The 22,640-nt window shown below is 44.9% G+C and overlaps 1 protein-coding gene across 2 annotated transcripts in view; it reads left to right on the top strand.

Annotated features, from left to right (window-relative positions):
- Positions 1 to 18,105: 18,105 nt before the first annotated feature.
- Positions 18,106 to 22,640, top strand: part of LOC309567977 (glucose-6-phosphate exchanger SLC37A2-like) — a 100,368-nt gene continuing 95,833 nt past the window's right edge. For both annotated transcript variants that reach the window (XM_082273533.1, XM_082273534.1), the window contains exon 1: positions 18,106 to 18,349. In XM_082273533.1, coding sequence (XP_082129659.1) covers positions 18,291 to 18,349 — 59 coding nt within the window. In that variant the 5' untranslated portion in view covers positions 18,106 to 18,290. The remainder of the gene's footprint in view (positions 18,350 to 22,640) is intronic.

The following is a 22,640-nucleotide window of genomic DNA, read 5'->3' as shown; positions in this document are numbered from 1 at the left end:
CTGGAGACCAGATCTCACAGATCCACCTCAACCAAGCGCACCGCACCTTCTTCTCGATCCTCTCGCTCCAGAAATTCAACATTAAGTGATAAGCTTATTGAGGCCCGCGCTGATGCTGAAGCAAAAAAGGCGCAAAGCTCTTTTATCAGAAAGCAAGCAGAGGAAGAAGCACAAATAAAGATTCTGCAAATGGAAGGTGAGAAAGCAGCTTCCCTGGCAAGGCTAAAAGTCATCGAACAAGCAATGGAACAAAGCACTAATCTGGAATGTCTTATCCCAGCAGAACTGGAAGATCCAGTTGAACGCACCAGTGAATATATACTAAAGCATAACATTTGCAAGGATACAAAGTCATCTCCTGTACTTCCTACAAGCAACACTGTTCTGACTCTCAACACGGAGACCTCTCAACACAATATGCCTGAGCCTCTTCAAGTCTACAATACAGGTACATCTATGCAGCCAACCACATCTTCTCCTGCAAACAACAATGTGACTTTCAGTGACAATCTGCATCTGAAGCCACCGCCAGCACAAGCCTTAGAGACTAAGCCAAAGTTAAACTCTCATGCTACATCATTCTACCCTGGTGAACCTCACCCTACATCACCAGAGAACTTTCACAACCAAGGGGTTCCACAAGTTACTTTGGTACCAAAGAGTGAGAAATCAGATTTGAATGACTTTGCCAGATATATGGTGCGCCGTGAGCTCATTAACACAAGCCTCTCAAGGTTTGACGATAGTGCAGAGAGCTACAGGGCCTGGAGAGCAACATTCAAGGCTGCTATTGCTGATCTCAACCTTACTGCTAAGGAAGAACTTGATTTGATCATAAAATGGTTGGGACCAGAATCTTCCGATCTTGTTAAAAGACTGAGAACAGTACATGTTGACCACCCAGATGCAGGTCTTTCTGCTGCATGGGCAAGACTTGAGCAAACGTATGGTAGTTCTGAAGCCATAGAAAGTGCTCTATTCAAGAGACTGCAAAACTTTCCAAAAATATCAAACAAAGACCATTGCAAGCTGCAAGATCTAAGTGACTTCCTCATGGAGTTGGAGTTGGCAAAGAGAGATCCACGTCTACCTGGACTAAGCTTCCTGGACACTGCTCGTGGTGTCAACCCAGTGGTGTCTAAACTGCCATACAGCCTACAAGAGAAATGGGCACATCAAGGATCAAAGTATAAAAGAGACTATAATGTATCTTTTCCTTCATTCTCATACTTTTGCAGGTTCATTAGTGATCAAGCTTGGATGAGAAATGACCCCAGCTTCAGTGAACCCAACATGCCTGCTTCATCCTCATCATCATCAAGGTATGATAACACAGCACCTAAACGTAGAGACTTTAATAAAGCAATATCTGTCAAGAGGACAGATATCTTACCCTCTGTCACCTCACCTAGTGATGAGTGCGTGGTTGACAAAGATAAAAACCCTAATCGCCAGTGTCCTATTCACAAGAAGCCTCACCCTCTTAAGAAATGTCGTGGACTTAGGGCAAAGACTCTACAAGAGAGCAGGGAGATTCTCCAGAAACTTGGAATATGCTTCAAGTGCTGTGCTTCTTATAGCCATCTTGCTAAAGACTGTGAAGCCCTCATCAAGTGCACAGAATGCAGCAGCGACAAACATGTTACAGCTATGCATGCTACTCCACTTCCAGACAAGTTACAGCAGCCACCTACCTCCTCACCTGCCTCAAGTTATGGCGGGGAGCAACAAAGTCATGCTCCAGCCAAGGATAATGTTCTCTCTTCATGCACAGAAGTCTGTGGAGAAGGCTTGGATCACAAATGCTGCGCCAAGGTGTGCCTAGTCAAGATATACCCAAAGGACCATGCTGAGAAAGCTACTAAGATGTATGCCATAATAGATGAACAGAGCAATAGATCCCTGGTTAAGCCTAAATTCTTTGAGATCTTTGGCATAGAGGGTCATCCCACACCGTATACTCTTAGAACCTGTTCTGGTCATGTAGAGGCCTTTGGCAGAAGAGTGGATGGGTTCATGGTTTCTCACATCAAAGGGGGACAGGGTATACCCCTACCAACATTAGTTGAGTGTGATCAGATACCAGATGAAAGGCAAGAGATTCCCACTCCAGAAGCCGCATATCACCATCCTCACTTAAGGCACCTTGTTGATGAGATTCCTGCAATGGACATGAATGCTGAAATTTTGGTTTTCCTAGGAAGAGACATCCTCAGAGTACATAAAGTGCGCGACCATTGTGATGGACCTGACGACGCCCCTTATGCACAAAGACTTGACCTAGGCTGGGTAATAGTGGGCGATGTATGCTTAGACAGGAAGTGTACGTCATCTGAGATCCGCTCCTTCAAAACTTACATATTGGGGAATGGACGTGCCTCCCACTTCAAACGATGCCCTCGCCATTATGAAGTAAAGGAAAAACCTCTTGACGTCATCCAAGTTCGGCATACTGCTTCTATTCTTTCTTATGACAACCTAGGTGCTGCAGTGTTTAGTACTACAAATGATGACAACAAATTAGCCTTGTCGATTGAAGACAAAGAATTCAACAAAATAATGGACAAAGAATTCTTCCAGGATGAGTCTAACAGCTGGGTTGCGCCATTACTTCTTCGAGCAGCAAGAGCCAAACTCCCTACCAATCGTGAACAGGCTGTATCCAGATTGAATTCACTTCAACGAACGCTAAAGAACAGACCTGAAATAAAGGATCATTTCATCGCTTTCATGAAAAGGATCTTCGACAATGATCATGCCGAACCAGCGCCACCACTTCAAGGCCATGATGCGTGCTGGTACCTGCCTTTCTTCGGAGTGTATCATCCACGCAAGCCTAAACAAATCAGGGTAGTATTTGACTCCAGTGCCAAGCATCAAGGCGTATCCCTGAACGATGTTCTACTCACAGGCCCGAATCTAACCAACAACCTTGTAGGTGTACTCATGAGGTTTAGAAGAGAGCCAGTTGCAATAACTGCCGACATTGAGCAAATGTTTCATTGCTTCATTGTACGCGAAGACCATAGGAGCTTCCTAAGGTTTCTGTGGCACTGTAACAACTACATGGACAATGAGATCATAGAATACCGCATGAAAGTTCATGTCTTCGGGAATAGTCCTTCACCCGCTGTTGCAACATATGGTTTACGAAGGCCTGCCCTTCAAGGAGAAAAGGAGTATGGCAGTGACGCTCGACACTTTGTTGAGAGAGACTTTTATGTTGACGATGGGCTTAAGTCTTTATCTGCAGATGCAGAAGCCATAGATCTGCTCAAAAGGACACAAGATATGCTCTCTGAGGCTAACCCCAGACTACACAAGATTGCCTCAAATAGTGTTGCCATCATGAAAGCCTTTCAACCTGATGATCATGCCACAGGGTTTAAAGACCTTAATCTTGGAATGGACATGCCGCCTGAACAGAGAAGTCTGGGCCTACGGTGGGACTTGTCAAAGGATACCTTCGGCTTTCAAGTCAGCTCTACAGACAAGCCGTTTACCAAGCGTGGTGTTCTGTCAGTAGTAAATGGCCTATATGATCCAATGGGATTTGTTGCCCCCATTACCATACAAGGCAAATCCTTGCTTAGGCAATTCTGAGAGACTATTAAAGATTGGGATGCTCCACTGCCATCAGACAAGCTTCCTAAGTGGGAGTCCTGGAAACAATCTCTACGTGCCTTCGATGGAATCCGTATACCACGCTGCTACAATTCAGCTTCCCTTACTACAAGTCAGAGAAAAGAACTTCACATCTTCTCAGATGCATCAACTCAGGCTATAGCAGCTGTTGCCTACCTCAAGGTAAGAGACTCTTCTAATCAAGTCCACATAGGGTTTCTGTTTGGGAAAGCTAAGTTAGCACCTAAGCCAGAGCACACAATCCCTAGGCTTGAACTTTGTGGGACTGTTCTAGCTGTAGAAATTGCAGATTTCATACTACGTGAGCTGGACATTGTGATAGACGACATCAAATTCTACACAGACAGTAAAGTTGTAACAGCAACAGTGTTGAAAGAATCAGGAAATCATCTAAATCTGAACAATGGCATTATGTCCCATCTGAAATGAATCCTGCAGATCATGCCACCAGGCCAGTGTCTGCAAGTGCCTTTGCTAATTCTTCTTGGATAACAAGTCCTGAATTCCTGCTGGATCAGCCAGAAGAAACCACAGCTGATGTCTTCAGTATCCTAGAACCTGACAAAGATCCAGAGATTCGTCCAGAAGTGAAAACCCTCGTCACTCAAACTAAACAAAGACTCATCTTGGATTGTCAGCAATTTGAACGATTTTCCAAGTGGATAAAGCTTGTACGCACCATCGCAAGGTTAGTCCACATTGCACGCTGCTTTCACACAAAGCCCACTGATCCGCAATGTCAAGGTTGGCACATATGTCAAAGGTTTCTTTCTGCAAAGGACATTGCTGAAGGTGAAATGGTCATAATACGCATTGTACAGCAGGAAGTCTTTGGCTCAGACATTAAATGTATCCGTGACAAGAGGGATATTCCAAAAACCAGTGCAATTGCTAATCTAAACCCATTCATTGACAATGATGGTATGTGAAGTGTCTTGGACGTTAATGTTAACTTGAAGTTGTTGCATTTTTTGCATGTTTTTTCTTTATGTCTTTCAGGTTCTCAAGACTAGGGATGATCGAACGGTTCGGGTCCACCATCGGTTCGGCCCGAACATTGGGTGTTCGAGGTTCGGCCGAATTTAGAACTTTTTGCCCAAAAAGTTCGGAATTCGGCAACCAGAACCGCCCAAAATGCAATGCTTCAGGAAATGGGCTTTAAAAGCCCGTGATTGGACCAGAACCATTAGCAAAAGCCAATTGAGGGGGCAGGAGAATGCTAGGAATGTGATTGGAGTGACTAGGGGGTCCCTAGACCAATCATTAGTGAATACGCCCCCCAGTATATAAGATCGCCCCCGCCATATTCCCAGCATTGTTATACTGGACATGGAAGAGAGTGGAAGCAGTTCTGTTAATTTTACTTTAAAAGTGTCATTTAGCTATTTTTAGTGTGAGGAAAGGGATATCTAGTGTAGTTAGAGTGCTCCTTTACACTTAAGTTAGCTTCAAAAATTTAGTTTCTGTAGGGAAAGTGTTAAGTGTCAGGGGACCGTAGTGTAGTGTAGGGTTAACTGACAGTGACTGCTATGGCAGGGTGACAAAACCCTTCCATAGCAGGGTGACCGCTATAGAGAAATGATCATTTCTCTGAGTTGCTTCGGGACAGGTATGTGGCTTCTCACCAGCAAGCATTTTTTATGCTGCAGGGGCTGCCACTGCCAGTGTTTTTTTGAGGACATGTTTGATGTCAGACATGACATCTGAACATGTGTATAGGGGGTATATATAGACATATATGTCTGAATATATACCCCTAGACATATATAGGTGTGATAGTAGCAGAAATAAATGCTTGCGCTAATGAAATCATTTACAGTAATATATTTCTGCTACTATCACACCTATATATGTCTAGGGGTATATATTCAGACATATATGCCTATATATACCCCCTATACACATGTTCAGATGTTTTGCCTGCCTCAAAAGAACCCCAAAAAATGCCAAAAAAACGCTAGCGTCAAAAAAAAAAAAAAATGCCCAGGTGTGTTTTTGCTGGCATTTTTTGGGGGGTTTTGGAGGCAGGCAAAACATCAGAACTTTTGCTGAAACTTCACAGGTACACCTTTTAGACCCCCCAGACACAAAATCACACAAAAAAAAGTTCTTAAAAATTGTCATTTTTGATAAAAAAGCCAATGATTGAAAAATTATAAAAAAAAAAATAAAAAGAGATTTTTTGATTTTTACTTTGGATTTAGTATCTGGGGGGTCTAAAAAGTGTACATGTGAAGTTTCAGCTCTGTAGCATGTCCAGAACCCCCCAAAAATTAGCATTTTCTTATAATTTTTATTAGAACAGGTATACGGCTTCTCTACGGCGCTTTTTCTTGCATTTATCGGGCATTTTTGGAGGCAGGCATGACTTTTTTTGGATTTAGTGTCTGGGGGGTCTAAAAAGTGTACCTGTGAAGTTTCAGCTCTGTAGCATGTCCAGAACCAGAAAAAAGATCATTTTTCAGTAGAGCAGGGATGGTGGGACCCCTCTTTTACACTTATATGATCTTTTTTTGGGGTTCTGGACATGCTACAGAGCTGAAACTTCACAGGTACACCTTTTAGACCCCCCAGACACAAAATCACACAAAAAAAGTTCTTAAAAATTGTCATTTTTGATAAAAAAGCCAATGATTGAAAAATTATAAAAAAAAAAAAAAAAATAGATTTTTTTATTTTTACTTTGGATTTCAGATCTGGGGGGTCTAAAAAGTGTACATGTGAAGTTTCAGCTCTGTAGCATGTCCAGAACCATAAAAAAAAAGATCGTTTGTATTAGAAAACTTTAAGCACAGGAATATGGCTTCTCTGCTGTAACACCTTGCCGGTTTAATAGAAGGCATTTTTTTGGGTTCTTTGCAGTCAGGAAAAACATCTGAACTTGTGTATAGTGGTACTGTGCACAAGTTCTGATGTTTTGCCTGCCTCCAAAACCCCCCAAAAAATGCCAGCAAAAACACACCTGGGCATTTTTTTTTTTGACGCTAGCGTTTTTTTGGGCATTTTTTGGGGTTCTTTTGAGGCAGGCAAAACATCTGAACATGTGTATAGGGGGTATATATAGGCATATATGTCTGAATATATACCCCTAGACATATATAAGTGTGATAGTAGCAGAAATATATTACTGTAAATGATTTCATTAGCGCAAGCATTTATTTCTGCTACTATCACACCTATATATGTCTAGGGGTATATATTCAGACATATATGTCTATATATACCCCCTATACACATGTTCAGATGTTTTGCCTGCCTCAAAAGAACCCCAAAAAATGCCAAAAAAAACGCTAGCGTCAAAAAAAAAATGCCCAGGTGTGTTTTTGCTGGCATTTTTTGGGGGGTTTTGGAGGCAGGCAAAACATCAGAACTTGTGCACAATACCACTATACACAAGTTCAGATGTTTTTCCTGACTGCAAAGAACCCAAAAAAATGCCTTCTATTAAACCGGCAAGGTGTTACAGCAGAGAAGCCATATTCCTGTGCTTAAAGTTTTCTAATACAAACAATCTTTTTTTTTATGGTTCTGGACATGCTACAGAGCTGAAACTTCACATGTACACTTTTTAGACCCCCCAGATCTGAAATCCAAAGTAAAAATAAAAAAATCTCTTTTTTTTTTTTTTTTTTATAATTTTTCAATCATTGGCTTTTTTATCAAAAATGACAATTTTTAAGAACTTTTTTTTGTGTGATTTTGTGTCTGGGGGGTCTAAAAGGTGTACCTGTGAAGTTTCAGCTCTGTAGCATGTCCAGAACCAGAAAAAAAGATCATATAGGTGTTAAAGTTAAAGGAGGCTCCCGAACCACATCCCTGTTCTACTGAAAAATTATCTCTTTTTTTTCATGGTTCTGGACATGCTACAGAGCTGAAACTTCACATGCACACCTTTTAGACCCCCCAGATACTAAATCCAAAGTAAAAATCAAAAAATCTCTTTTTTTTTTTTTTTAAATTTTTCAATAATTGGCTTTTTTATCAAAAATGACAATTTTTAAGAACTTTTTTTTGTGTGATTAATAGTTAATGGGGCATGACCCAGAACCCTAGGCACTTTTTAGGGGCATTTATTGGGTTTTGGGGCTTCAAAATGGTGTTTTTTGATTACCGAAGTTCGGGTCCCATTGATTTCAATGGGGTTCTGAAATCCGAACCGAACTTTCGTGAAGTTCGGGTGTTCTGGTCGAACCGAACTTTTCAAAAGTTCGATCATCCCTACTCAAGACATCAAGCAAATTGCACTGTTGTTTATTTGCACTTGTATAACTACCGTTATGGTATAAAATAGTGACATTTACAATGTCAGATGGGGAGTGTGCTGTTACACAGTTAATATTCTCATTATTGTAGATGCAATTTACATAGTATATTCTGTGATTTATTTACCATGTATTTTTCTATGGGTCGGTATTTGCTGCCACCTTCTGGCCTTTTTTGGTAATGCTCTTGTTCCTCCCGTGAGCATGATACATCATTTCCTTGTATGTAAACTCCACCCCCTGCTCTTGCTGTATTTCCTGTGTCATGGCTGCTTGCATTTGCCTCATGTAACAGGGACTCTTGTATTCCACATGCTAGCTAAGGAAAGCATCATCTTTTGACCGCATAATACTGAAATCCATTCATTCTGCTGTATTCCTGTTGTGTGATGTTCAGAATAAACCAGCTTTTGGATGAAACCAGTATTGGTGAGTTCAAGCTATCTGAAGAGGATTGTCCGCAGTGACCTTATCTGCTTATACAGGCCAGGCACAGAGGTCTCACAAGGGTTAGATCACTACCACAACAATCCGAGTCAGAATAGTCTCTGATGTTTTTCCTGGAGAGAAGTGGCATGTTTGTTGCCCTTCTTGACACCAGGCCATCCTCCAAAAGCCTCCTCCTCACCGTGCGTGCAGATACACTCACACCTGTCTGCTGCCATTTCTGAACAAGCGCTGCGCTGGTGGTGCCCAAATCCCACAGTTAAATCAACTGTAGGAGACGGTCCTGGCGCTTGCTGGACTTTCTTAGGCACCCTGAAGTCTTCTTCACAAATGCAGTGAAAATGTTTTTTATGAGATTAAGTTAATTCTCATGGCATAGAGGGACTTCATTCAACTGATCGCTCTTCATAACATTCTGGAGTATATGTAAATTGCCATCATGAACACTGAAGCAGCAGAAAATTGTTAAAATTAATATTTGTGTAATTCTCAAAACTTTTGGCCACGGCTGTACAGAATATATTAATCTACATTGTCCACAGACACTAATTCTGTCTCTGCTTGGAAGCCATCTATGATATCTGCAGATCAAATGAAGGACTCTTACCGGCTTTTTCATTATGGATATGGTGTTATGTCTCTTCTCATGTACCATCAGTGCAAATTTTGGTAACCTACATAGCAAGTTCAGTTATTCATAATGGGTATTGTTGCACATTTCCTATATTTAATCTTAGGATTGGCAGTTTTGCTCCAGGGGCCGCTGTGATACTGTTACCCCTCTAAGACAATATGTTTCGGGCAGGACTGGAAACCTATGCTTGTTTTTAACCCTGTACGGTAATCCTTTGTGATGATCGTTCAATTGACTGTAAGTAAATGACAATGTATGAAATAAAGTATTACACTATATAGAGAGTTATGTAGTATCAATTGCACTTATGAACAATATTGCATCTTTTTACCAAAATGCTTTACTATGTTATAGAAAAGAAGCCTTGTCTCTACCCCTGATGAAGGAGATTTTCTCTCTGAAGCGCGTCTGGTGACAGAAGACAATGTGCCTCATATACTGTAGGATATGAAAAGCAGCCAATAACCAGTTTCACTACATGCTGTATATATACGCTATATTACCAAAAGTATTGGGACATCTGCCTTTAAAACACATGTGAACTTTAATGGCATCCCAGTCTTAGTCCGTAGGGTTCAATATTGAGTTGGCCCACCCTTTGCAGCTATAAGAGCTTCAACTCTTCTGGGAAGGCTGTCCACAAGTTTTAGGAGTGTGTCTATGGGAATGTTTGACCATTCTTTCAGAAGCAAAATGGTGAGGTCAGGCACTGATGTGGACGAGAAGACCTGGCTTGCATTCTGCACTCTAATTCATCCCAAAGGTGTTCTATCAGGTTGAGGTCAGGACTCTGTGCAGGCCAGTCAAGTTCCTCCACCCCAAACTCGCTTATCCATGTTTTTTTAGACCTTGCTTTGTGCACTGGTGTGCATCAGGTTAAGGGCCATCCCCTAATAAAGTTGGGAGCCTGAAATTGTCTAAAATGTCTTGGTATGCTTACACCTTCAGAGTTTCCTTTACTGGAACTAAAGGCCCAAGCCCAATCCCTGAAAAACAACCCCACAACATAATCCTCCCTCCACCAAATGATTTTGACCAGTGCACAAAGCAAGGTCCATAAAGACATGGATGAGCGAGTTTGGGGTGGAGGAACTTGACTGGCCTGCACAGAGTCCTGACCTCAAAACGATACAACACCTGTGGGATGAATTAATGTGCAGACTGCGAGCCAGGCCTTCTCTCCAACATCAGTGCCTGACCTCACAATGGCCTTCTCTCCCTGCCGTAGACACACTCCTAAACCTTGTGGACAGTATTCCCAGGAGAGTTGAAGTTGTGTTAGCTGCAAAGGATGTGCCAACTTAAAGCGAGGTTTCAGCCATTTCTGTGTTTATTAAAAATCAGCAGCTACAAAAGCTGTAGCTGCTGACTTTTAATAAACACGCACTCGCATGTCCCACGATCCAGTGATGTGGCCGCCCAAAGCCTCGGTCCTCTCCCTTGGCTCTCCCTGGCGCTGGCATCACTAGTTTGGGCACCCGGCTGTGACAGCATGCGGCTTCACAGCCGGGGGTGCACACTGCGCATGCACGAGTCACGCTTTGCGTCCTGAATGGACAGGCAATCTTCTGGGACCTGTGATGTGTCCCAGAAGATTGCAGGGAGGGAGGGGGAGAGGAAAACTTCCGCTCGAACTGCCTAGGTGGCCCAAGCGAGAGTGGGAGCGGGTACCTGTCAAAACTAGGTACCCCCCCAAAAAAAATGACATGTTATATGTGGCATGTGAGGGGGTCAGGAGTCCTTAAAGCAGAACTTCCACTTTTGGTTTGAACTCCACTTTAATATTGAACCCTATGGACTAAGACTGGGATACCATTAAAGTTTATGTGTGTGTAAATGTAGGCGTCCCAATACTTTTGGTAATATAGTGTGTATACCGTATACACTTTGCATTGCGTGTAAATTTATGAGTTTTTGTACTAATAAATTATACATATTTTTTATCTTTACAATTGTGATATCTTTAATTCTCAAAGTGCCATTTAAAGCCCCACCTTGGAGAAAATGTCAAATTTAAATATGTATATACCATATATGTTCTGTATCCAAAGCTGGAAATCAATGTAGTAGACATCACTACTCCACCGATCTCCACTTGCTCCTGTGTCCCCTACTGATTGGCTGCCCTGCTGCATTCTGGACACAGAGCGATGGCTGTTCTGCTGGGGTACCATTGGAGTTTGTTTTGCCTATTCTGAATAAATGCAAAGTGTTGTCTGATTGGACGAGGTGGAGAGGCGGGGCGGTAATGTCACGGTGTCCACCTAGTCCAATTAAAGAATCGTCTTTATTCAGTGAGAAAATGCAAGGCATTCTCTGATTGGTGACTGTGCTGAGCAGCTGACCTCCTGTGTTCACAATGTAGCAAGGCAGCCACTCGGCATGAGACATGGAAGCAAGTGGAGATCACTGGAGTAGCCGTGTCTCTTCCACGGGGATCTGACAGGTATGGATCAATGTAAAAATATTCATACCTGGTATTCTTCTTCAAAGACTTTGTCACCACCAATAATGACACACTTGAAGACAGGTGTCTACAAGAGGGTTAATGTGTTTTTCTTGCTGTGTTCCTGTTTTTCCTCACTGTGCTCATGTCTTCAAGTTCATTGGTACAGTCAGTTGTAAAATGTTAGTGTCTTAGGCCCCTTTCACACAGGCGGACCGTTCAGCTCCGCCTGTCAGTTTTTTGGCAGATCTGAACGGTCCCCCCATGCATCTCTATGGGGCTTCGGATATCAGTGGAGACATGTCCACTGACATCCGATCCGATCCGTCAAATCTGGACGGATGGAAACCCTATTTTCCATCCATCCAGCAGGTCGGATCGGATGAGAACGGAGAGACAGTCCATTCCCATCCGATTCCCCCATAGAGATGCATGGGGACCTGACAGCTGTGTCTCCGCACACAAACACGGAGACCAGGGCTGTCATCTTCCTGCTCAGCGAGGGATCGGCGGATCCAGGGCCGGTGCAAGACTATTTTACGCCCTAGGCAAGACCAGCTACTTGCGCCCCCCCCCAAAAAAGGGAAGGGGATAAAAACTCATCTATGTCATACCTAGTAACCCTGATCTGATGGTTCCTCAATGTTATGCTGTCATACCCAGTGACCCCCATATTCCTCCATGTCACTACTGGGGACCCTAATGTTCCTCCATGTCACACCCAGGGACTTTGATGTTTTTCCATGTCACACCCTGGGACCTCAATATTCCTCCATGTCATGCTGTCATACCCAGTGACCCCAATGCTTCTCTATGTCAGACCCTGATGTTCCTCCATGTCACTTCTGGGGACCCTGATGTTCCTCCGTGTCACACTTGTGGACCCCAATCCCCCATGGCACATCCAGGGACCCCAATTCCTCATGGCACACCTGGTGACCCCGAACCCCTGTTACACACAGTGACCCCTATCCCCCATGTCACACCTGGTGACTCTGATTCCCCATGGCACACCTGGTGACTCTGATTCCCCATGGCACACCTGGTGACCCCGATTCCCTTTCATACCAGGGATGCTCCATGTAACACCCAGGGGCCCTGATCCCCTGTTCTGGGGACACTCACTGGACGGTATGAAGAGAGTGGCCTGCACTCTGCCCTCCCTCACTGTGATCCTGCTGATTCCTTCTCCCAGGACGCTCCTCTCCTGGACCACAGTGCTCACCACAGCTCCAACCGGCTCCTGGTGGAGGGAAAAGCAGCAGTCAGAGAGCTCCGCATGTCCTTCATCACCAACCTCCTCAGACCATTCTGGTGCCTCGTCGCTTCTGCCCCAGTAAAGGTTCCGCCCTGCAGTGCCGAGCTCCGGCTCAGGTTCAGCTCTCCTCCGCTCCCTGCTTAATACCGACCCAGGGAAATCAACGGCTGCCTACCAGCTCAGTGCAGAGAGTCTCTTCCTGCCTGGGGTTAAGGCTGCTCAGCTTCAGCCAAAGAGGATCTTCATGCAGGCAGCACTCTGGTGGGCTCCATTCCTGCGTCTTGGGGCCTCTCCAACAGTGGTGGAAAGCCAGGACCTGGTAGTTCCGCCACTGCCCAAGACACCTGGCATCTTCCTCTGTCCCTTCTTCCTCCCCTGCCGCCACCTCTCCTTTCAGCTCACAATAATCATTCATGATGGAGAGAGAGTGCCGACTCGTGACTGCACCCCTAAGTGGCAATGCGCCCTAGGCGGCTGCCTAGTTTGCCTAGTGGAAGCACCGGCAAAAAAAAACGGAGTCTGCCTGACGGATTCCAAGTGTGAAAGGGCTCTTAATGTTTCACTGTGTCCTTAGGTTAACCTGGGAGCAGGGGATAACTAAATTAAAAAGGTTAACATTTCTCACCATTTTCAGCAAGGTTACAACCCCCTACAGGTCGTACCATATTAAAAAGGGGTTGCTAAAATGCCTGAGAGTTCCAGAGGAAGCTGGAAATACTGCCAAAATGTAGCCTGTTACTCTTCCTAAGTGATCACCCCCTTGGGGAGGAGGGGGAGGGGAGCCCAGCCGGGGGTTCCTGATGGGGACTAGAGCTTAGACCCTCATGGACTTATAGATGCCAAGTAATGGACTTACTGCCTGTATGGATAATTGCCAATTTGTGGACTCTAAGGAAATATCAATATCTCTTGTGGATTTACTGCCTGGTATGGACTCTTGCCTGAAAAGGTATTGCTTTATGCATAGGTGTGTGCAGCCTACTGTATTAGGGTGTACACTCCAAAGCTCAAAAACACACGCCTTTCTCTGCAACCGCAGCTGCAGTGGACAGTGGACACTGGACAGTGAATGAATGGCAAGTGCTTTGTGCTGAGCAGCTTCCTGTTCATTCACAAACTGAAGCATAGTATGCACCGTTTACTATGCTTCAGTTATGAATGAACACAGTGAGTGAGTGTGTTTGCTGTGTTCATTTATAAAAGGAAGGGGTCGGTAAATTACATATTTACTAGCCCCTTATCCCACTCTCCATTCTGGGAGCACAACACGGGGGGGATACCCAGGCAGCAGCGGAAAATCGGCACATCGCGCAGTGATTAGGGTGCCTAAGGTACAGCCACCTACGGGGCACTAGGGAGCTTTGTATGGGAACTATGTTGAAGATGTCTTTTGAGAACTATTACTGTTTTCTGCAAACTACCTCAGTTTCTCTTGCTTTGGTACATGGTACAGCAGGCACATATCAATTCTGGGGTAACAAATGCTTTTAGCCCCCTGTTACTTTTGGTGGGGGCTACTGAATGCCAATTGCAACCCATTCAAGTAAATGGGGCCATTCTGCAAGTGCACCGCAACTGCATGCTTCTGTGGGGTCCAAGGGGTTAAAGCAGGTGGTGAGAAAGCAACACAACGCTGCCTGCTTTAACCCCTTTTTTGCTGTACTGCACAAGGCTGCAGGACATTTGCAGAGCAGCCTCATTCACTTGAATAGGTCATGCTTGGCAACCATGACAGGGCGTATAACTTCTGCTGCGGCTGCAACATGTGTACACCCCTGGCCACTGCAGCTAAAGAGGGTGCATTTGGGGAAGGGGTGATAAAAACATGTCTTAAAAATGGGTTTTTACCACCCCCCAAAATCAAATGTAAATGAACCCTTACTGTTCATATATATGATGTGGTGTACTTTCTCAAAGCGCACCAAAACTCCTGCATTCAGAAAGTGCACCAAACCCCCAGTATATATTAGAAGTCTATGGCTAACCGCAGCAAACCCGCAGGAAAGCTGCAGGTACACTAAGCTGCACCCGTGGTGTGGGTAAACCGCAGCACATCAGTGTCAAAGCAGCCCTATACTAGGGATCGACCGATTATCAGCAAGGCCGATATATGGGGGTCGATATGCACTTTCCCCGATATATCGGAATCAGCCCGGGAAGTTACTGATATTGCCGATATTTTCGTGACGTCATTCTGCCTTCTTAATCTGCCTCCCTCACCTTGGACAGCCTCGTCTGGAGTTGGGACTAGTCTCGCGGGAGTGTATCAGAGCGATACATCCACCCACATCAGCCCGATGCCAGCCAGCCACCCACACCCACAGGCCCTGTACCAGCCAGCCACAGGCATTGTACCAGCAGACCACAGGCACTGCAGCAGCCAGCCACCCACAGGCCCTGTACCAGCCAGCCACCCACAGCCCCTGTGCCAGCCACCAACCACCACAGGGTGCCAGCTAGCCATCCACCATAGGATGCCAGACAGCCAGCCACCCACAGACCCTGTACCAGCAGACCACAGGCACTGCAGCAGCCAGCCACCCACAGGCCCTGTACCAGCCAGCCACCCACAGCCCCTGTGCCAGCCACCAACCACCACAGGGTGCCAGCTAGCCACCCACCATAGGATGCCAGACAGCCAGCCACCCACAGACCCTGTACCAGCCAGCCAGCCAGCCATCCACAGGCCCTGTACCAGCCAGCCACAAGCCATGTACCAGCCAGCCGCCCACAGGCCCTGTACCAGCCAGCCACCCATAGCCCCTGTGCCAGCCACCCACCCACCACAGGGTGCCAGACAGCCAGCCATCCACCACAGGGTGCCAGCCATCCACCACAGGGTGCCAGCAAGTCAGCCACCCACCACAGGGTGCCAGACAGGCAGCCATCCACCACAGGGTGCCAGCAAGCCAGCCATCTGCCACAGGGAGCCAGCAAGCCACCCACCCACCACAGGGTGCCAGCCAGCCACCCACCCACCACAGGGTGCCAGCCAGCCAGCCAGCCACCCACCCACCACAGGGTGCCAGACAGCCAACCACCTACCACAGGGTGCCAGCAAGTCAGCCACCCACCACAGGGTGCCAGACAGGCAGCCATCCACCACAGGTGCCAGCAAGCCAGCCATCCACCACAGGGTGCCAGCAAGCCAGCCACCCACCACAGGGTGCCAGCCAGCCACCCACCACAGGGTGCCAGAAAGCCAGCCATTAAACATTAAACAAAAATTAACATGTTCAGTACCAGATTTGTGTCAAAAATTGTCTTTATTTTTTAAAACTTTAAATGTACAAAATATCGGCCCATATCGCCCAATACCGATATGCGATGGCCAAAATATCGGTGATGGTATCAGCAGCGAAAAAACCGAGATCAGTCGATTCCCTACCCTATACTATTATGCCCAGTGTATAGCTTCACACTGACCTGAAGATCTCTTCTTTCCTCCTTTTGGCACCAGTCTGGAAACCACTAGCCGGGATAAGAGGTGTGGTGCAGTTGGTATCACTCCGCATAGGACAGGAGCCAGCAATACAGAGGAGGCATCGGCTTATGTGGCTCTTGCTCCCTACTAAAGCTCCAACTTTACAATTAACCACTTCCCGCCCTTCATATAACAAAATGACGGCCGCACAGTGGTTGCTCTATCCTGACTGGGAGGCGCGTAGAGCGGCGATCGGTGGTGCGGTATGTCACTCCGCATCTCCGATCTTGGTAAAGAGCCTATGACGCAGGCTCTTTACCATGTGACCAGCTGTGTCCAATCACAACTGGTCACATAGTAAATAGAAATTGCCGTTGATCGGCTTTACTCAGTTCGTGCCTGACAGGCGCGAGTAGAGGAGAGCCAATCAGTGGCTCTCCTGACGGGTAGGGGGGGGTCTGTGCTGGTAATCAGAGCACCAGTGCCCATCATTGCCCATCAGTGCCGCCTATGAGTGCCCATCAGTACCGCCTATGAGTGCCCATCAATGCTGCATATCAGTGCCACCTATCAGTGCCTATCAGTGCTGCATATTAGTGCCTCATCATCAGTGCCACCCCATCAGTGCCTCCTCAACGGTGCCTGTCAGTGCGGCCTCATCAGTGCTCATCAGTGCAGGAAAAAACGTATCTATTTCCAAAATTTTATAACATAAACAAAAAAACTTTTTTTTTTAAACTTTTCGGTCTTTTTTTATTTGTTTAGCAAAAAAACAAAAACTTTGCGGTGATCAAATACCACCAAAAGAAAGCTCTATTTGTGGGGAAAAAATGACATAAATTTGGTTTAGCTACAGTGTTGCATGACCGTGTAATTGTCATTCAAAATGCAACAGCGCTAAAAACTGACCACGATCTACCAGTCACCTGTCCGCAACCTACTAGTAGATCGTGAGCTACAGGTTGCTGACCCCCCAGAATAGCCATTTTCAGGAACGTGCGTGGGGAATATTTAATTTGGCTCTTTTGGAAGAGTGTCTGAAGTGTTCAAAATCAAATCACTATTTGTTCCTCTGTGCTGAGTGGGTCAAATGAGAGTGGTTTCATAATTATCTATCAGCTGTGGCAGCTGCATGAGGAAATCCTGCTCCTCCCTCCTCCATCATCCTTCTCCTCCATCATCCTCCTCCTCCTCCACCATCATCCTCCTTCAGCATCATCCTCCCTGGGCGGCCGCTGCACACACAGATTGTCCCTCCCCCCAGGGCCCAGATAGACTTTCACAGAGAGATCACTCCGCAGCCGCGCATGCAGGTCTCTCTCCACCCCCACTCCACTTGCGCCTAGGCCCCGCCCCTGAGCCATCGCATCCAGGATTGCTCTAAACTGATTCTCAGTGAGTCAGAGACAAAAAAGTCTGCGGTGACTGCGGCGGACCCTGCAAGGACCACTCACCGACACCAGTGTCCATGTGCGAACACCTTGCCGACCCTTCTCAGGAGGGTTCCGCTGCCAGCAGCCTGTTAAAATCTATGACAGGCTGAAATATGTGGCTGTTAGAAGCTGTACTATGCGTTAGGGTCATATGTGTTCAGGGATTTATGTTAAAGATCAGTGTGCGGGAGTCCTTATCGCATGCATGTGTCAGCGCACTCAGGGAATACATACAACGCAATCATGTATAATCATTATTGTTTGTTTTCTGATCGTGATGTCAAATTCTGTTTATAAATAAAACATCTTAAAAAAAAAAAAAGGAAATTAAATAAAATAATCTGTGCACATGGCCAGCAGGATGACAGCAGACACTGATGTTTGTCACTTCCAGTCTCCTGTTGACATAACACAAGCTTGTGCTGCACACTTGTCACTGTGACTGAGCAATACCCACCCCAAACTTTACTCAGCACCCAGACAGATGTTGCAAGGGTTAATGTGGGCAGTCCCTCTTTTTTTTGTTTTGTGTCCTGCCCATAGTGATCACATGTCCCCTGTGGTCACATGGTGTTTCTTTATTCTCATTCATTGCCTGTACAGCTGTTTGGTGCTGCGCTGGGAGGGTTAGATGCCACAGTATATAATGCAGGACCCCAGCAGTGCCATGTGATCCTGCAGCCAGGAGCCCCAGCACAGCAGCCACCCCTGCCAGGACCTGCTCCTTCCTAAATCTTCACCATGAGATCCTCCCTGGCTCCAGCCATCAGGCTGTTCCATACTGTGTCCAGAGACAGCTGGTAAGAGGGGCAGTGGGGGAAGGGATTTGGGGGAATCCAATCAGATAGGGAGAATGAATTTACATTTTTCAGTAGAGAATTCTTTAATATATTTTTTACCAGCTGTAGAAAACTGCAGCAATAAGAAATCACATCTGCGGATGCTGCTGGATTGTATGAGCCAAATTTCTTTGTATTTAAGCATATTGGAGAAGTAACCGTGCCCAAATTTTGTAGCGGATGCAGCCTGATTAGCAGCGTTCCCTTTGTTTTAATTTTTACTTTTAGTCTATTGTGTGTTTTGTTTTTTTGTTTTTTTTTTTTTCTTTTTCTTTTCATCAGCGCAGTGCAAAGTTCAGGGACTGCAGAGTGTAGTAATCATCCTGAGCAACCGAGATTCAGCCTTGTCCCGGAGTAATACAATAAAAACAAGTCGGTTGTTTTGGATAGCAACACTTTGATCTGCGTTATGAAATAAAAAGCGATTTAAAGCTACGTTGGCGCACTTGTAGTGATATTTATTTGTATCAATATTATTTGAATTGTATCAATATGATTTGAATTGTTTTCAAACATCTATCCCATCCTAAAACATAAATGTCATCTATTGCTGCTTACCAATTCTTAGATGTGTTAGCCATGATTGTTCTCTTTTTTTAGACTTATTTTCCTTTATTTTCACCTGACGATCCAGCCAATAACGCACTTATTGCCTAATGCCTCGTACACACGATCAGATAATCGGACGACTTATCGTTCGCATTTTGTTGCATGATACTAATATCCAATTCAACAATGCGTACTAAACGTAGGATTTTTTTTTTTTTTCTGTACGATTCAGGAAAAGCTTCCTGGTTGCGTAGCTACGTATCGGATAGTGCAAACCAAAAACAATGGCGGCCAGGCTTTTTCTGGGTTATTTTCATGTTTCTGATCCTTCGTGGTCTTTCTCTATCGTTTTTTAGCGGACACATACTGTACTGATTAAACGATTGTCGTTCGCTAGGCTATCGTACGACAAAAGTTTTCCTGTTTGTCCCTTCGGATTTTGTTGGATGAAATGTCGCAATCGGCTGTCGAAAGCTGTGTACTAACAATCAGATTATCGTGCGATCAATTCGAAAGTATTTTTTTTTTCATATGATTTATCTGATTGCGTGTGCGAGGCATTGCTCTGGGGGACTCTGATTGCGTGATTTCCTTATTACACTTTATAGCACTCAAGTCGAAATAAAGCCCAGTACACACGTTTGTACCGATTGTTGGCCGTAAATATTCGGCCGATGACCGATCAGCCGATTGTAGGCTTGTTAGTATGATGCTGCCGACAGCGCATTTTCAGCCGAACAGAATCTGTTGTGCAGACTTTAAAATTTTTGTTGTCCAACACCAGAACGGCCGATTGTTCGTCAGTCAGTACAGATTTCGGCCAACAGACAGCAGATTAGCAACACTGGGCATGCTCAGAAAAGAAAAAAGATAAGTTAACCATCACATGACATCACTTCTGCAGTCGGCTGTTGTTGGCCGACAAAATTCGTGTGCAGTCTTTTGCAGTTTTCAACAGACACGACAGCCCTGGACAAAAGACGGCCGATCGTTCGGCCAACAATCAGTACGTGTGTACGGGGCTTAAGTATTGCAGGAACTTTTTTTTTTTTTTTTTTAAAGATGTTGTTACTTTAGTTGCATAGATTGAAACAGGTGCCATTGAAATAAACGGGCTTTGACTTGTCATGCAACTTTATGTATCGTAAGTCGCATGACAAATTGCACTAGTGTGAGCCGAGCCTTAAGCTTGCCACACATTTGTAGGCGTTCGTATGAAAATTCTTGGTTCATTCAAGGACTTAAGTGCCGGTTCACACTTGTGCGAGTTTACTGCGAACGCGATGCGCTACAAAAAGTCTAGATTTGCATGTCTTCCCAAAATACATTGAGTTTGTGATGGTCGTTCACATCTATGCGTTGCGATTCAGATGCGAATGTAATGCAATGATGAAAAGGGTCATGTGCGAGTTTACAGCACTGCATTGCGAATTTAGTCTCCATAGACATCAATGTAAATCAGTCTGGACTCGCATTATCAGTTCAGATATGTGCGAATTCTTATTTTTTTTATGTCGATTTTTCCCCTCAGCTCCACCCCTCCTTACATCGCATCTGAGCTTAATTAAAATAATCAACGCAATCAATTCGCATTACAATCGCGCTGGTAATATTGAAAAACACAAGGCAAACTCACACTGAAAATTCACATTGCAATCACACCCGTTCGCAATCGCACAAGTGTGAACCGAGACTGCATGTCATTCGAGAGTACTTCAAAATTTCACTTGCTTGTAACAATAATTTTGGAATAAATGTCATTTCCTGAATGAAAACCACATTCGCTGTACGCTCAAACATTTCATTTCCCATCCTTCTCCTTTGCATTTTCTCATGACTTCAGTTGAAAATGAATTTACATTTGACCCCACTAATGATTAGAAAATCAAACCAAATTTTTCAAATTAAAAAAAAATTGCAAACAAAATTCTACTAGCAAATTTCTGGGGTGTCTGTCCTGGATGGAGGAACAATGGCGACGCCTTTGGACAGCAGCGTTGTCATTCCAGGGAGAGGGTAGTGTTCAATGTACCAGCAAATTTAGAGGGACTTGAATAACAAATTCTAACGATCAAAAGCCTGAACTTCAGATAACACTTTTTAAGCAGTTACACCAATCCTTTTTTCCCTTTTGGGACAAAAGTTTTACATACATTTTAGCTGACCATTGTAAGCACCCCCTGTCAGTGTGAAATTACAGCCCTTTAACTGTCATTTTTGCTTGGCAGCTTTGTCCATTGAAGGAAGCTGAAAAATAACAGATTTACTGTCAGGATCTACAGGTGAAAATAAAACGAATGCAGCCATCACGACTAAGAATTGCTGCAATATGTACGATTTTAGTGTTTGGGTCTAATACTGCTTTATCTGACATAATAAAAAGGTTTCTTTGCAATATTCTACAATTTTTTATTTTTTTTTTCCTCCGAACAAAAACAACTTTCATAGAATTTTCTATCCTGCTCCTAATTTTTTTTTTGTCACTGTGGTGAAAAACGAACGTCGATATGACCCCACTAACCATTAGAAAATTGAAAGAGCGTTCCTAAAACAGAATTGAGTTCAAAATTCTACATGCAGATGGCAAACATAAGCCTAGATCCAAACTTTACCCCCATGGCAACCCTTGGGAAAATGATTGTCTCAGGGAACCCCTGCTACAACTTATGGTAGATAAGCACGATCGATCGATCGGTTGTAGTAACGTTCTATATAAGAATAAATAATGTGAAGTACCTACTGTATTTCACAGCTGGAACATATACAGGGGCAAGCTGCCAAATTTCAGCCCAGGGGGCAAGTATAAACCAGAGACCCATGGTGCAGCGACTCGGCCCCCCTTCCACTCTCTCTCTTCTTTCCGGCCTCCTCCTGACCCCCATTCCAGGCTGAATTTCCACTCCAGGTATTCTCCTACTTACCGGCCGAATCCGAGTTCATGACCAGGCCAGCAGGGGGTAGTTGGGGGGGGGGGGGGGGGGAGCTGGGACAACTTGGTCAGGGCTGGCTGGGGGAGGAGAGTCTCCAGTGGGGCATGGAAGTGGCCTCTGCTCAGACACAGTTTACACCATCCATGCTGGTGGGAAGCCTGTGCTCTGTCCTTGTCTTCATTCCACACTCAGTATGTAATCAGTGGGGACTTTTTACTTCTCTTTACCAGGAATCCTTTAGGCATGTCTGTGGCAGAAGAGGTGCAGCCTTTTTAGGGGGCATCAGAGCGGCCCAGGGGGGCAATTGCCCCCCTGCCCCCTGGCCCAGTCCTCCCCTGAACATATAACTTTTATTACCCCCCCCCCCCCCCCCCCTGCTCTGTACATCCAACTATTTCAGTATTAATCATGAAATGAGATGAATATATATGGCAGCATATCCGAGACCCTTTGCATTGGTGGTTAGTGAAATATTGCACCCTTGTATTGATAATCTATGTAAGGGCAATTGATTTGTTCAGGGAACCCTAATTGAAGGCTGGTAGATAGTAGATTGCAAAAATAGAAATACTTGTATGAAAACTCTCAGTACATTCAATGATTTCATGAATATCATTTAAAAGTACCTAAACATTTTGTTTGCTTCCAACGTGTTTTCTCTGCACATCGTGTGCTGAGCTGTACATTTTCAAGGCGGTTTTGGAATTTTTTGTCTCGTCTAGCAGCAGTAGAGCCGGATTCTTGTACCACATGAGGAATGCAAAGCAAAATCA

The sequence above is a fragment of the Pelophylax lessonae genome (genome assembly GCF_965119305.1).
Source record: "Pelophylax lessonae genome assembly, chromosome: 12".
Classification (NCBI taxonomy): Eukaryota; Metazoa; Chordata; class Amphibia; order Anura; family Ranidae; genus Pelophylax; species Pelophylax lessonae.
This window is presented reverse-complemented; position numbering and strand designations above follow the sequence as displayed.